This window comes from Lontra canadensis, unplaced genomic scaffold, assembly GCF_010015895.1.
Source record: "Lontra canadensis isolate GAN:19392208 unplaced genomic scaffold, GSC_riverotter_1.0 scaffold174, whole genome shotgun sequence".
NCBI lineage: Eukaryota > Metazoa > Chordata > Mammalia > Carnivora > Mustelidae > Lontra > Lontra canadensis.
The window spans coordinates 575,547-591,242 of NW_022631168.1; the positions used below are offsets into that span (position 1 = coordinate 575,547).

At 60.6% G+C, this 15,696-nt stretch overlaps 2 protein-coding genes across 2 annotated transcripts; both read right to left on the reverse strand.

Annotated features, from left to right (window-relative positions):
* Nucleotides 1-2,207: 2,207 nt before the first annotated feature.
* NAA10 (N-alpha-acetyltransferase 10, NatA catalytic subunit) lies at nt 2,208-6,649 on the reverse strand. The gene is made up of 8 exons (XM_032846313.1): nt 6,477-6,649; nt 5,955-6,053; nt 5,641-5,699; nt 4,792-4,837; nt 4,591-4,706; nt 4,287-4,331; nt 2,958-3,042; nt 2,208-2,532 (listed from the first exon to the last, which is right to left on the reverse strand). Exons 1-8 carry the CDS (start codon nt 6,495-6,497, stop codon nt 2,296-2,298), a joined length of 708 nt encoding a protein of 235 aa, XP_032702204.1. The 5' UTR covers nt 6,498-6,649; the 3' UTR covers nt 2,208-2,295.
* A 302-nt stretch (nt 6,650-6,951) lies between these two features.
* RENBP (renin binding protein) lies at nt 6,952-13,869 on the reverse strand. The gene is made up of 11 exons (XM_032846312.1): nt 13,748-13,869; nt 13,345-13,454; nt 13,112-13,187; nt 12,832-12,907; nt 12,528-12,700; nt 11,760-11,984; nt 11,099-11,180; nt 10,596-10,771; nt 9,807-9,938; nt 7,214-7,301; nt 6,952-7,119 (listed from the first exon to the last, which is right to left on the reverse strand). The coding sequence occupies exons 1-11, from the start codon at nt 13,772-13,774 to the stop codon at nt 6,971-6,973; spliced, it is 1,314 nt and encodes a 437-aa protein (XP_032702203.1). The 5' UTR covers nt 13,775-13,869; the 3' UTR covers nt 6,952-6,970.
* Between the last annotated feature and the right edge of the window lie 1,827 nt (nt 13,870-15,696).

Consider the following 15,696-nt stretch of genomic DNA (forward strand, 5'->3'; position numbering starts at 1 on the left):
CGGTGTACAGGTTCATCCCTTGGCGAGACTAGCCCAGAGCCCAGCCCCAGCCCCAGAGTAAAAAGGTAAGGGCGGGCCTGCTTCCCCACCGTCAGCTTTCCTGCCTCAGCTCCGCTCGGCAAGCCCTGCACAGAGGCAGCCCCTCCCAGAGGAGGGTGCCGCAGCGACCGGGGAAGTGTTGGGCCCCAAGGGACGCTCGAGCCTGCGGCTTCCCCTCTCCCCTCCCCGCCGCGGCCCCCACCTCCGCCCAGGAAACCCAACCGCCTGCAAGAGGCCCAGCGTCAACGGGCCGCAAGGGACGTAGGGCATGGAGGGCAGAAGGCGAGCGGGGAACCTGGGGGCCGGCCGAGGGCGGAAGGAGGGCGCGGCGGACGGCGCCGTGGGAGCCTCCGCGGACTCCCTCCGCCCAGTGCTGGGGCGCGGCCGAGGCAGCGCGCATGCGCGCCCTGCCCGGGAAAGCCCGCCCCGCCGCCGCCAGACCAGTCAGAGCCTGGGAAAGAAGGCGGCTGCGGCTGACGAAGAGGGGGAGGGACTGACGCCGGGCGTAGGGGGCGGGGCAAAGCACCACCTTCCGCCCCCAGAGCGCGCCGGCGAATGGGCGGGCTGGCGCAGGCGCAGCTTTGCAGCCTCGCCCTCTGCTGTCTGGGCTTCCCCGGCTGCCTGGTGGTCACGTGACCGGCGCCGGCCAGAGAGAAAACGGAGCCCCGGGCCCGGGGTTGGCCAATTACTCAGCCTAGCAGGGGAGCCCTGCACCATCTGCAGCGGCAGGCGCATCAAGTACAGTGACAGCTCTAGAGTGCCCAGCTCCGCTGGGAGGTGGGCAACCCAGGCAGAGCCTCCCCAGGGACTAACAGCAGCAAGTGATCGTGCTGCAGCCAGAGGGCAGGGCAGGAACAAAGGCACGGGAGCAAATCTTAGGGCTGGCGTAGAACCATGGGAAACGGAGGGCTTACAGAAATACACCCGTAAATACAGAGAGCAAACTGCTGGTTGCCAGAGGGGAGCAGGATGGGCGACAGGCAACATGGTTGAGGAGGAAGGGGAGATACAGGCTTGCGGTTATGGAATGGGCAGGTCAGCACAGGGAAGATGGTCAGTGGTATTGTTAATAGCACTGTATGGTGACAGATGGCAGCTACGCTTGTCCTGAGCGCTGCATAACCCATAAAGATGTTGATCACCATTTTGTGCACCTGAAATTATTGTAAATTTTTGTCAACTATGCTCCAGTAAAAAAAAAAGAGGGCTTATATTCTGCATGAAATGACATTATGCATTTGTCAAAAAACAGAATCCACAACACAGAGGGAAATGTAAACCCTGGACTATAGTTAATAATGTATCGATATTTGGGCACCTGGGCGTTCAGTTGTTAAGGGCGTCTCCCTTTGGCTCAGGTCATGATCCCAGGGTCCTGGGATGGAATCCCACATAGGGCTCCCTGCTCAACAGGAAGCCTGCTTCTCCCTCCCCCACTCCCCCTACTTGTGTTCCCTCTCACTGTCTCTCTCTGTCAAATAAATAAATAAAATCTTTAAAAAAATATATCCGTATTGGCTCAACAATTTTAACAAATGCAACATTTCACACAAAATGTTAACAGGCAAAAACTGACTGCGGAGGGAGGTACATGGAAACCACTATCTGCTCAGTTCTGTAAACCTAAAACTGTCCAAAAAATAAAGTCTATTTCCAAATGAAGGCTGAGGTTAGGGAGCAGATTCCATGGTTATTACAGTCGTTGAATACATAAGATTTCCTGACCTCTTAGATGGCGGGGGAGGGAGGAATCAAGGACAATCAGTTGCCACAGTTGCCAGGGCCTGAGCGACGGGGTAGCTGGCCGGGCCATTACCACACAGGACACAACAGATAAGCCCCAAGCACAGCCGGCTCTTACACCATCAGTAGCCCAGCGAGGCAGCGGCAGAGCAGGGCTCAGAAGGGGGATCATTTGCTCCCTGGCAGGGACCGGTTTCCAGAACTCCAGGGTCTCCCTCCTCTGGGCCCAAAGGTGCCGAAAGCCATCAGACTTGGGAGCCCCACCTCTAAACCCTGACAAAGCTCTTGCCTTCTATGTGGGCTTAGCAGGACATGTGGTGCCAAAAGGCTGAGGCCTGTATTTGCGGAGACATACAGGGTCTGGAGAGAGGCGGCCGCCCATCTGCCCTACCAATGCGCACACTTGCACACACAAACTCCCCAAAGCCGCTGGGTGAAGTTTATTGTGAAACCTCCAGGGGCGGCGAGGACAGGTTGGGCAGGTCAGGGTGGGGAGAGGAGCAAGTGCAGGCTCTAGGAGGCGGAGTCAGAGGCCTCTGAGCTGTCCTTGACGTCGGTGCTCTCTGTGGTCTCGCTGACCTCGCTGAGATCCTTGCTGTCCCCACCGCTATCCTCAGCAGCCAGGCCCTTCTCCTCACGACAGGCCTCTCCCGAGCTTGGAAGTGAGTTGCCCCGGCTTTCCACCTTGTTCTCAATGGAGCCCAGCACCACGTGCCTACCCTTCTCCTTCAGCTCCAGGTGCCGCCTCAGCTGCCGCCAGGAGCCCAGGGAGACGCAGGAGGAAGGAGACAGGGCCTAAGTCTCCAGACCACGTGGGCCCCTGCCTGCCACCCAAGCTGGGGATGAGGGAAGCCTGCACCTGTCACTTGCTGGGGGCCTCGGGCCAGGGCCAGGCCCTGACTTTGTCCTCCGCCGAGCTGTGTCTCACCCCTGAACCCTGGGAGCCCTAGTTCTCAGCACGTGCTGGGGCCTCCTCCCTCCCCTCGGCCATCGCGCCTCAGACAGCACAGGCTTCTGCAGAGAGTGGCATCCCGGAGCAACAGCGGAGGACTCCCAGCGCTACGGCCACCGGCGCGGGTGCCAGTCCCCCTCGCCTGTGACTGCAGAAGGCCTCCTACTGCCTCAGGCACTCCCAGAGGGCCTGCCCTGCTGGCCTGGCCCCCAGGGACGCTCACCTCATCCGCCATCTGAGTGAGGTCCCGCTTCATCGCGTACGCGTCTTCCCCATCCGCGTAGTACTTGGGCTCCACTTCGCTGATCCTGGAAGCGGGAAGTGCAGAAAAGAACGACCCAAGTCAGAGGGCAAATTCTCCTCAGGCTTCTGGCCTCCTCTGCTAGCGGGGCAGCATATCTGTTTTCCCTGAAGGACCCTTCTGGAGACAGCAAGCCCCGTTTCCCTGTGCGCTCTCCAGGAGTCAAGCAGTAAGTAGCCCCCAATGTTTTTATGCCTCTGGGGGCTGCCACTGTCCTGTGTCTGTAACCTGATTCGCAAGGATCTGTTTCTGTGGTCCGTTATATCGAGCTGAAGCCATGAACTGAGACATCCCCTCTCTCCACGCCCTGTTGCCTATCCCTGACTGAGCAAAGGCAGGCTGACTGGTGTGTCCAGCAACGGGAAATGAGAAGGACGGGTGCTGGGCCTTTGTTCCTGACAGTCACTGCCAGGCCCTGCGACCCCCGCTCTGAGCAGCTTAGGCACCTGCACTGGCAGGGGGTGTACATACAGACCTGGGTACTCCTGCCACTGGCTGGAAGGGGCGCTGGACTGCATGGCCTAGGAGGGCCCAGCAGCCCTGAGACCCCAGAATTGCTGGCCACTGGAAGCAGGTACGTCCAGATCAAAGATCCTTCCCCGAGGGCCCTGTTCATCTCCCACTGAACCGAGGCTAAAGCTGTCTCTCTGGGCCCTCCATCCCTGCCTCACTGTCAAGCAGCTTTCACCACCATGTACCGGTCACACCACTTCCCTGCCAGGCTTTCCCTGTCCTGTGCCAGGCACACAGAGACTCTCATGTCCCCAAGCGGGCTTGTCCTCATCCACCAGGACAGCCCAGAACTCGAGATCCCTCCATTGTTCTTACCAAACGCCCTACTGGCCTGGATATGCTACGGTTTCTGCAGCACGACATTCTCCTTTCTCCTGGGCCTCTTGGATGCTTCCAGGTGCCAGGTGCCCTTGAACCCTACTTCTGCTCGTGTCCCGGGCCCTCACCTCTACCAAGAAGACTGTGTGCCCTTCACCTAGCCCTAGCCGGTGTCAAGCGACACAGCAAGAGCCACACCAAACGCGTCCTGAGCGGACTGCAGCGGCAGGGGCCGTCGTCACAGACGCCGGAGGAGACCTCCTGAGAACGCATGGAGTCCACGGCCCAGTCCCCGTCTCAGCTGACCGAAGGGCTTCCCTCCAGCCACCCACATCCCCCCACCTGGAAGGCAGTTCTGATGCCCGGATGAGCCAGACCTGGGACTACCCCACCCTATTAGAAAAGTCTTGAGCTACTTACTGAAAGTTGAGAGTGTTGGAATAGAGGTGCAAGGCGGCCCGGTTACTGCAGGGGAACAAGGCACTGCTGAGCTGCACAGACTTGGCCAGACAGGGACAGCGCGCCCAGGTCCAGCCCCTCCTCCCAGTATCCCCTGCCCCACTAATACCACTTCCCAGATCTTCTCTGAAAGCCAGGGCACCCCAGGACCCCCATCAGCACAGAATCTCCTCCCCACCCTCTCCCTGCCTCAGCCCCCGCCCCACCCTCCCTCAGCCCCCACCCTCCTCCCCTCCCCTGCCCTTCCCTCCGCCCTGGCTTCCACCTCTTCCTGACGTGCAGGGATACGTATTTGGCATTGAAGTTCTCGATCATGGCTCGCGAGGCCTGGTCCATCAGCTTCTGAGCCAGGCCGAGGCGCCGGTGGGAACGCTTCACAGCCTGGCGGGAGGAGAGTGGGACCTTGAGGGCCACCCCAACCAAGCCCACCTCCACCCCTGCCAGGACCTGGGTGGGTCCTACGCACCAGCGACGTGATATGTCCATGGGGCACATCATCTGGATCCTCCTCCCTAAAGCGAGGAGAAAGGAGAGGCTGGAGAGGAGCCTGGTGCCGAGGCGGTCACCAGCCCACGTCCACGGTGCAGGCAAAGAGCAGGAGCACAGAACTCCTCTGGCGGCTCCGAAGTTCCCCCAGACCCCGGGTGGGGCAGAGCTGGGCTCTCAAAACCCCATGCCGCAGGCAAAACACAAGTGCACTGTCAAAGAAGTCCAATGGAAACGCTGACTGAGCTGTGAGGAACCGAGCCACCGAGCCAGGAAAAGACGTGGAGGACCTTTCAGTGCCGTGACTTAAGTGAAAGGAGCCCATCTGAAAAGGCCCCATACCGTACGATTCCAAACACATGACATCCTAGAAAAGGCAGACCTACAGAGACAGTAAGTAAGTGGCAGTGGTTGGCGTGGGGAAGGGGGAGGAGAAAAGGAACAACAGGGAAGATTTTCAGGCCGCTGAAACTATGGATTCTAGACCAGCAGATACACGTTAGTACACGTGTCCAAACCCACAGAAGGTACACCACGAAGTGTGAACCATATTGTAAACCGTGAACTTTAATAATGTGGTCATACTGCTTCGTCAACTGTCACCAATGTACTCCAAGGTGTTAGTGATAGAAAAAACTCAGGGTCAAAGGGCAGGGGGTGTATGGGAAGTCAATACTTTTCAGTAATTTTGGAAACCCCAAATGGAACTAAAAACCAGTAGATTAATTCATTAAAACAAGAAAAGCCACTACAGGGCAGCATCTAGGAGACACACGTGGTGTTGGTGCCCTGCCCCACCCCCAATCCACTGCCAACTCTGGTGACTCACATTTTGGCCAGGACGTACCCCACAATCTTCCCATTCTCATCCTCAGCGATGTAAGAGAGCTGGGTGACAGGGAGAAGAAAAAAGAGAATAACTTCCTGTTCGAGGTGGAGGAACCCTTGGCAGGCACTTGGTCCCACTGCCCGCCTGTCACTGTACGCATGACAGACACCGACTAAGTGGCGAGTTCAGTGACAGCTCCTGACCTCTAGGTCCAGTGGCTTGGTTTCCTTCCACACACCCCACTGCTGCTCCTCCCACTTGGATGTCCCTTGGCCTGGTCTTGTCCCCCACCCCCAAACTCCACAGCTGCGCACCTGGGGCCAGGAGAGGCCGTGGTAGAAGTAGTATTTCATCTGGTAGTTCTCCGGCAGGCACAGGAGATTGCAGTGCTGCATGTTCATGAGGTCCTCCGGCTGCGGGAGGGCAGGCGGTAGAATGCGGTCAGGCCAGGGGCTGTGGTGCCTAAGTAGGCCTCAGCCACGTTAGAACCCTGCTCCCTGTTTGTCTGCCCCCCCGACCCCCACCCGCGCGGGGCTGGGCGGGCGCTGGGACTGTTTTTGCACACGCCTGGCGCACAGTCGCCGCAGAAATCATCCGTCCCAGGAATAGATCTGAGCGCCAGGCTGTTTTGGGACGTCAGGCAACTGAGCCCGGACATTCCTGTTCGGACGGGTCCAGACCCGCGGGGACGGTGGCCTTCACCTGTCCATGCCCCGAGCCCGCAGGCGCGTGGACCGACCCGCCCGGGCTTCGCCGGGCCCCTCGGGAGCATGCGCACGCGGCCAGAGGGCCGCGCACCCACGCGGCGCGGACAGCCTCCCGCCCCTGCCCCTCACCCTCGCATTGCGGATGTTCATAACGGCGGCGGGGCACGCGGTTCCCAGCGGGTCGTAAACGCGCAGTCAGCTGCCGCCGCGTTCCAAAGCGAAGCCGAGGCGGCCGGGCCGGGGCTGGGGCTGGAGCCGGGGCTGGAGCTGGGTCTCGGGGATCGCGGGGGCGGTGGCGGAAGGGGCGGTGCGCGCCTGGCCCGGCCGCCGGCCGGAAGTGCGCGCCGCCGAACCCGCCCTCGCGGCCTCCGGGCCAATGCTTGGGGTGGGAGCCAGTGCGGGGGTGGGGCCTGTCCGGGAGGCGGGACAGGGCGCGGGGCGAACCAATGGCCGGGCGAGCCCCGGCGCGGGGCGGGCCCGTCACGGGGCTCTTGGGGTGGCCCAGCGCGCGGGGCGGGCCCGGGTTCGGTCGGCTCCCGTGGGTCCGCTCGTGCCGGTTGCGCGCCACCCTCCTCCCGCGATCCCACACACGCACGCACACAGGTAGTGCAGCACGCTCGGTTTTATTTCGCGCCTTGGCGGGCGGGGGGCACGGCGGGGGGCACGGCGGGAGGGGAGCCAGAGCTGGGACCGGGTGCCACGGGGAGGCGGCTCAGCAGGGCGCCCAGCATCTCCTCGCACATGGCGAGGCACCTCGGCACATGGAAGCAGCCTGCAGGGAGAGGCAGGACAGCTGGTTGAGGCGCCCAGGGGCAGCCGACTGCCCCAAGCCCCTGCGGCCCCCGCCCTGTCTGTTCCCCACTCACCTTTGAAAGGACCCCCTTTGATGGTGAGAGCGACTTTCCCCTCTTGGTTCAAGTAGCCGAACCATTCCCCGTACTCAGGATCCCGAAACTGGAGTAACGAGACAGTGACAAGGCCTCCAGGTGCCACAAGGCCAAGTAAAGGGGCGCTCACCGTCCCCACCGCACCGCTACCGCGGGGTCACAGACAGGGCTGGCCCCAGGTAACGGGGCTCCAGAATCACCGCTTTTAAAAGCAGGACCGCTTCCAGGACAAAGATGAAGGCGGGGGACTTTTCTCTTTCTGCCTGGGGATGGGAGTGCGCAGCTAGACCACCCGCTGGGGAGGGGGCCACAGGCTGAGACTTGAAACACTACAGAAAGGGACTAAGTAGCACCCTGTTTGGGGACCACGAGAAACATTCTACAGCTTGACAAATGCACAGATGTAGTTACACAGATGCATACATTGTTGTATCTCAGTGACCTGAACACTTGGATAGGCTTTACTGTGTATAAATTGTACTTTAAGAAAATTGATTAAAAAAAAACAAAATTGATTTTAGGGGCGCCTGTGTAGCTCAGTCATTAAGCGTCTGCCTTCAGCTCAGGTCATGATCCCAGGGTCCTGGGATGGAGCCCCGCATCGGGCTCCCTGAGTCTGCTTCTCCCTCTCCCACTCCCCCCACCCCCCGGCTTCTATTCTCTCACTTTCTGTCAAATAAATTAATAAAAATAAAAAAAAAAGTTTAAAAAAAAAAAGGAAAAGAAAATTGATTTAAAGGAACAAGGAGAATTCCGGTGGAGTTGCGGACCTTCATGTAACTTTGTAGTTGCTTCCTGGAAGGGGCTTCTGCTACAGATTCTCTCTCCCTTCCTCTCCCACTGCCCCTCCCCCCTGGTTGTGCATGGATGCGTGCACACGAATTCTAAAATCTTTTTTTTTTTTAATTTCCCTTCTTCACCATAGTGGTAGTACCTCCTCAGTACTATACTCCTTTAGGGAGAATCTTTTTTTTTAAGATTTTATTTATTCATTTGACAGAGAGCTACAGAGGGAACACAAGCAGGGAGAGAGGGAGAAGCAGGCTTCCCGCTGAGCAGGGAGCCTGATGCGGGGCTCGATCCCAGGACCCTGGGATCATGACCTGAGCCAAAGGCAGATGCTTAATCGACTGAGCCACCCAGGCGCCCCTAAAATCTTTCTTAAAAAATAAAATGTAGGGGTGCCTAGGTGGCTCAGTGGGTTAAAGCCTCTGCCTTCGGCTCAGGTCATGATCCCAGGGTCCTGGGTTCTAGCCCCGCATCAGGCTCTCTGCTCAGCAGGGAGCCTGCTTCTCCCTCTATCTCTGCCTGCTTCTCTGCCTACTTGTGATCTCTGTCTGTCAAATAAATAAGTAAAATCTTTTTAAAAAATAAATAAAAAGTAAAATGTATTCTTGGGGCGCCTGGGTGGCTCAGTCGATTAAGCGTCTGCCTTTGGCTTGGGTCATGATCTCAGGGTCCTGCTCAGCAGGGAGTCTTGCTTCTCCCTTGGCCCTTTCCCCTACTCCTGCTCTCTCTCTCGCACCCGTGCTCTCTCAAATAAATGAATAATCTTTTTAAAAAAATCTTTGGGGTGCCTGGGTGACTCAGTGGGTTAAGCCTCTACCTTCGGCTCAGGTCATGATCTCCGGGTCCTGGGAGGGGGCTCTCTGCTCAGCAGGGAGCCTGCTTCCCCCCCGCCCACCGCCTGCCTCGATGCCTACTTGTAATCTCTGTCAAATTTTTTTTAAAAGGCATTAAAAAAACCTTTAAATTTCATTTTACGCAGTTCAAACCGACGGGCTCTAACAGTCGCAGGTCTCCTGATTTCCTGTGTTTAACACGCAGAAGTGAACACTGGATCCCAGTTAGAGGTTAGTGCCAAGAAAGGGATAGTTTTCTTCCAAGTTCCAAAGCGCACAGACCCCAGGAGACCATGTGTAGAACCTCCCGTGCCGGGATGGGCCAGTGGAGTGGGTCACAGCTTTAGAAACACGCCAGGAATCCTCAGTCATCACCAGGCGCCCCCCGAGCGGCACCTAGCACATCACTCTGTTCCTAGTGCTCGGCCTCTGGTGGACCCCTGGCTGCCTTCTGACCTCACAGCTGATTCCTGCCCTGCCCAAAGCCCCAGGACCCAGTAATGCCTAAATCCCACGAGGTACCTCCTCTGTGCAGAGCAACCCCTTCGGCATTTGCTCTCTCCCACTTGCCCCCCCACAGTCCCCTGCCCTTGATGTATTTTCCAAAGCTGTCACTGCCACCTACATGTTTGTGTGTTTACTTGTTTATACCCTGCCCGTGCTGCTGCCCCCCCCACCAGCATCGGCTCCAGAGGGGGCAGCGGCTGCTTCATTGAGTGAATGGAGGGCACCAGGGACCAGATCTCTGGGAACTCTGGCCAGCCCAGGGACCACACCCACTGAGGGGGAGGAGAAGGGGCTGTGGGATCCGCCTCCCCATCCCTGCCTAGTCTCTTCCCATAGTCCAAGAAAGCCTGGCTGGGGGGCCACCCTGAGAGGGACAGCTGCCTGCTCTTTCCTCGCCCCCATGCAGAACCCAAGAGCACTATGGACCCAGAAGCCACATTTACCTGGCGGAAGGTGTACTCAGCCACCTGGTAGAAGAGATGCAGCAAGGCAGGGTCCCCGCTGTCACTGTAGCCCATGAGGAAGGCAATCATGGCTTCGCTGTGTGGCCACCAGAGCTTCATGGCCCACTCCAGCTGAGAGCAGAGCAGCGACAGGTGTCTGTGAGCCCTGGGATGCACCCTGTGCCGCCCCTCTCAGCCCACCCTCCCGATCGAGGCCCAGACACCATCGGGCCCCAGCACTTGGGGCTTCATCACAGGCTGGATGTCCCTGAGGGTCTGAATGGCCCCTCTGCACGGGACCAGCTTCCTGACCGCGACACACCCCCTAACAACCCCTTCCCAAGGGCCAGGGTGGGGTGGCCTCCCTTTCTAACCCTGGAACTGAAACCCTGTCTGCCTTGTCAGCCTGTCTAAAGCCTGCTGGACACCAGCTCCTACTGATGGCAGGACTGGTCACCCTCTGCAGATCTCAGTGGGGTCAAAACCCAAACAGAGGCGGCGGACATAAGGGTGCAAACCTGCTCCCACTACCGATGCCTGAGAGTCACCCAGAGTGCCTTTCAAAGATGAAGGGCACATGTATCTCAGAACTGGCATCGTCTGCACTCGCTGACGGGAGGGTGAGGGCCACTGGCAGAGAGGAGTTTCCCACCAAGGTCACACTGGGCGAGTTCATCACCCTGAGACCCAGGTCCCCACCCCCCACAAAATGAGTGATGACAGCACCTGCCTCCCAGGGAAGAAAGCCTTGAACAGCCTGGTACCATGTGGCCCTGGGCACATTCCCACCTGGGTGGGGCAGAGGCCGTCAGCATCCTGGAAGTAGAAGAGGCCTCCGTGGTCAGGGTCCCAGCCAGAGCGGAAGGGCAGCAACAGGAACTTGTTGATAACGTGGGCTCGGAGCTTGGGGTCACCCTTCCTGACGGCGTGACGGAGCAGGAACCAGCCAGCTTCCAGCGCGTGGCCTGGTGAGCACTCTGGGTTAAGACAGGCAGTGGACTCTCCCCCGCCTCCTTTCCTCCTCCACTAACTATGGGAGCTGCTCTGAGCTCTTGCCACAGCTTCTCTCCTGCAGAAAGCTTGCCCTCCCAGTCTGTCCCAGACTCTGTCTCCTGCTGCTGACACCCCTGCCTGAGAGGCCTGTCCCGGCTTCTCTGCCCCATCCTCAGCAGCAGCTGGAGCGGGGAGGGCGGAAGGCAGCCCCCGGGCACTCCCACATCTGAGATGCAGAACTGGGGACTGAGCAGTCCCTTCCTCCTGGGCCCCCCCCCCCAGCCTACTCTATTCCTCACCTGGGTTCTGGTGCCTCCCCAGGCAGCCAGAAAGCTCCTCACCATCCTCAGACACATTCTCCAGCACAGCCTGTCCATCCCTCTGCCCAGGAGGGAGGGAGGAACAAGGGAAGGTAAATCTGCCTTCAGCTCCAACTGGAAAGGTGCGCCCACTCGCCCTCCCCTCTGTCATCTGTGGTCCTGGGCAGGCCTGGCTCAGAGGGGGCATTTGAGAAGGGGTCCAAGGGCCTGAATGGGTTCTGACCCTTGCCTGGGCCCCCAAGGTGGGAAGAGTGACACACTGAATGGGGGCTGAGAGTTAAGGTTGGCTGGGTTGCCTACAGAGGCCCCGAAGAACTTGGGTCTGGCTGGGTCTCCTGCTCTTGAACACGCCAGAGCCCCCGGCCCCTTCCCTCCTGCCCTTGGCCCCACTGGGCTCCCCTGAGCCTTCTACCTTTCCCAGGGGTGTGGGCTTCTGGGCCCCAGCCGAGCTCCCCGCCCCCACCAGGTCTTCCCGCCCGTAAAGGGGGCCATCAAGGCCCAGCCGTGGGTGTGCGTGTGTAGGCTATGGAGGTGCCCCAGGGCCTGGGGAGTGAGGGTCACCCTACTCCCCGGCTCCCAGGGCCCATCTGGCAGGTGAGGGTCAGCCTCCTGTCCCCTGGTCGTCCCCCCCACCCCCCACCTGGACGTGCTGCAGAATCCTCTGGACACACCAGTCCCCCAGCTCCGCGTAGTTGCCTGCCAGCTCCTCGTCCGCCTCCCCGAGCTGGTCCACGAGGTTGAGCAGCATCATGGGCACCGCCATGGACTCGGAGGCCGGGGCCCCGGGGAGGTGCGGACGGCCCAGCCCCGACGGGTCCTCCCTCACCCAGCACGCGATCTGCTCCATCATCTCCACCGCTTCCTTCTGGGTGGGGAGAAGGGAGGCAAGGGGAGGCCAGGGCCGAGGCGGCATTCCGTGCGGTCTGACCTGGGGTGGAAGAGCCTCATCCTCCCGCCTGCTCCTAGGACCCCTTCACCAAGGGCCTACTCTGGGCCCCAGGCCTGGGTTGGGGGCTGGGGGCCGGTGTAGATCTGCCCCACCCTGCCTCGGGGCGGGGGGGGGGTGTCTCCCAGTTTGTGGGTGCGGGCCACTCCCGGGCAGTGAGGTCGGGTCTGAGAGCCCAAGGGGCTCCAGGGAGGAGGGAGAGCTCCCTTTCGGCGGGGGCAGGTGTGCACTGGTCTCTCTGTGCTCTGTGCATGGATTCAGAGGAAAAGATTCCAGGGAGGGGGAACCCCTCACAGTACAGCCCAGTGAGGGGGCCGCCGTCAGCAGCCCTGGGCCCATGGGGGCCCAGAGGAAGGACTGCTGTTGGCAACAGACCCCATGTGCACACGGAGCCCAGGGAGGAGGCTTGCACACGGACAGGAAGGCATCAGGCGGCCATAAGGCAGCCTCCTTCCCGCACACCTGGTAACGCGCTTCCCCAGTCACCCGCCACAGCTCGTTCATGGCCATGGTGTAGAAACACTCGCTGAAGATGGTCCGCTGCACCTTGACCGGGCGGCCGTCCCGCGTCAGCACAAAGGCACACTTCTTTCCAGGAGGTGCCACTCGGGCATAACGCAGCAAAAATTCGCCACCTGGTGGTTGGGAAGTTGCTAAGCTTGAGCTGAAGTGAGGTTGCCCCAAGGCCCTTCACTGCTCCTGGACCCCCTAGAACTGCAGGAAGCTTGGACGTGCCTCTGAAGAGATGGGGACAGGGAGGGTGCACCTGCTTTGGCGGAATCCAGAAGTTCAGGGCTGCGGAATCGCTCAAGTTTTCGGTACAGGCGACAATACATCCACACCTGTGGGGGAGTGGAGGGAATATGGCTTAAGCGGGGAGCAGCGCGGGGGTCCGCAGGGCTGGGAGGAGAAGTCGTCCTCAGGTGCCCCTGCCATGGGAGGAGGGGTGTGGAGGTGCCCAGCCTGGTGCGTGCAGATTGCGGACCGGCCAAGCCGACTCCAGCAGCCACCTCTGGGAGCGCTCCCTGCCGGGGCACATGCCCTACCTGCCTCCCCTGCAGCCAAACATACTTGAGGTCATCGTACACCTGCCCATCTCGACCAAGGCACGTGAAGAAACCCCTGTGGGATTCACAGTGTTAGCAAAGCGGGGAAGGGGCCTTGCAACCACCAGGTCTGCTGCTCTGCTGGGCTCAGCAGATCTGAGTCAGCTGAGTGAGATGGGGGCTCAGGATGGGCAAAGACACCCCCCCCAGGGCACCAGAAGGGCGAGGCGCACCCATGCTCCTGGTCGTGAGAGTGCTCTGTCCAGAAAGCCACCACGCGGTCCAGTTCCTGCTCCACGCGCTCTTTCCAGGTCTCCATTGCCTCTCGCTCCTTTTCCATGTCCTGGGGGAACCCGGGACTTGGAGACACAGCTTCCCCCCAGGCCTCCCCATTTTCCCAGTCCCCAAACTCCTCAACAGGCTCCTCTGTGCCCTCAGGTCACCCCACGCTCCAGGGGACCCCAGGGCTGCCTGAGCCGTCTCCCCTGGGCCCCCAGGCTTCGGAACCCAGACCTTAGGGTTCCCCACACCCCTGCGTGGGTCTGTCCTCTGGCTCGGGACTGGCCCCAGAACTGACCCCACCGGCCTGAGAATCCTCCAGAACAACACCCTCCCCACTACGGCCCCTCCACTGGCCTGCCACACTTGGAGACCCCCGCTCATCCTTCCTTCTCCTCCGGGAAGCCAGACAGAGCTGGTCGTAGTCCCGTGACTGTCACTCAGCTGACCCTGCCGCGCCCCACCCGCCCCCTCCTCCGGGAAGTTCCGCGGAGTCTGGGGGCGGGGCTTGGCGGTCGCACGGCTCCGCCCCCGTGCTCCGGCACCGCCCCCACGCTCGCGGGCCAAGACCCGTGGGCAGAGCAGCGCAAGGCAGAGCCAGCAGCAACCGCCGCTGGCAGACCCCGGTTCAGGAGCTTCCTGATGGGAAATGGTGGGTGAACTGGTAGGGCAGTCTGGGGCGGGGAGCACGGGGCTGGCTCCAGCACACCCGCTCCTCCCAGCCACCTCTTCCCACCCTTGAACTGAGTTGGGGGTTAGAGTCCTGCGGAATGGGCCTGGGCAGGGCAGGGCAGCTGAGGGTGATGTCCCCAGCTCACGCTTAGTGGAGGCCCTGGCTTTGGGTCCGACTGGGCTCGTACCCACCCCGCTCACAGATGCTTGTCATTGTTTACGGTATATCCCTTCACGTCCAGCCTCTCCCCTGCTTTCCTTGCACTCTCTCCCCATCGTGCCTAGCCAAGGACAAGTCTTCAGTATGTGGAAGTTTCTAAGGTTCCTGTGGGTGAGCCCGCCAGCGGCCTTGGGTCCAGTGGATGGGGCCTTGGCCAGTCTGAAGACAGAGAGCTGGCACCACTCCTCTCCCCACACACAGGCCTCTCCCCAGGAGGCTGCAGAGCGCTGTGCTCCGATGCTATACTGGCATGGCCCGGAGAGCCCCGTGGGCCACTTTGAGGCAGGTGAGCAGAGGGATGGTGGAGGAGAGTGTCACAGAGCCATCTGACACATGCCTGGCCAATCCGCACAGGCCCCACCCCCTGGGGCCAGCCCGGCGCAGACCTTGTGTACCTGCTGGCCAGCATCCTCTCACCCCCAGCCATTGCTCCTGCTGCTCCAACTTGCAGGGCACGTACTCGCCTCCCCCCGCCCCTCTCCCCGCCCCCCCGGCACCAGACACTGGGCTCCAGATCAGATCAGAACTGGTGCCATGGGGAAGAGCCATGGTTCCTGGTATCAAGAGCCACAGGACAGGTCCCATCATGAGGCACTGCAAGCCCAGTGGAGTGAGCACCAGGGAGAGGCTTGCCCTGGGAGGCTGCCCAAGAGAGGTGGCTGAGAGCCAGCACTGCGTGGGCCCACACACCCAAAGGGCAGAGATGGCATGACTGGACGAGAGGGTACCGAGGCCATCTCCCCACGCCCCTCGCCCCAGCACCAAGCAGCAGCTCTGCTCCCCCTGGCTGTCCCACCCGTGCTATGGATACCAACAGCTGCACCATCCCAGTCTGTTCAATACAACTTTTGCTCCTTTTCTTTCTGAAGCCTGACTCGCATGCACAAGGGAGCCAGCACTGAGAGTCCCTCCGGCAGCACCCGTCGGTTGCAGGAACCACCTGTGGGCGATACACTCTGGGGGACCTGAGCTCTTGTCGGAGAGTCCGGCTCAGCCCTTCTCTTCCCGCCCGTCCAAGGAGGCCAGTGGCTCTGACCTGCCGGTCCTTTGTCCCAGTCCCCCGTCCTCTGGGTGGGGAAAGGAGGGCAGGTGATCTGGTCTCCAGACAGGGAACCGACAGCAACTGCCCAGGAAGCCCCTGGGCCTCTACTCCAAACCAAGGCTGCTGTGGGACGTTTTGTGGGGAACCGCGTCCTGGCCTCAGTCCCCAGGGCTGCAGGCCTCAGCGGAGCCTTGAACTTGCAAGTGAACCCTGCTCACTGCCCTTAGAGCAAGAGGCTTCCAGGGACTCCGTGAGCCACGGGGTGGGGCGGGGGGAGGGGTAGGTGGTGGCATCACAGCTCCAGCCTCCTCCCTGGGAGTCCTGGACACAGTAAATGAGCAGGTGGTTATTTCAAAAAAAGTCTTTTAATTG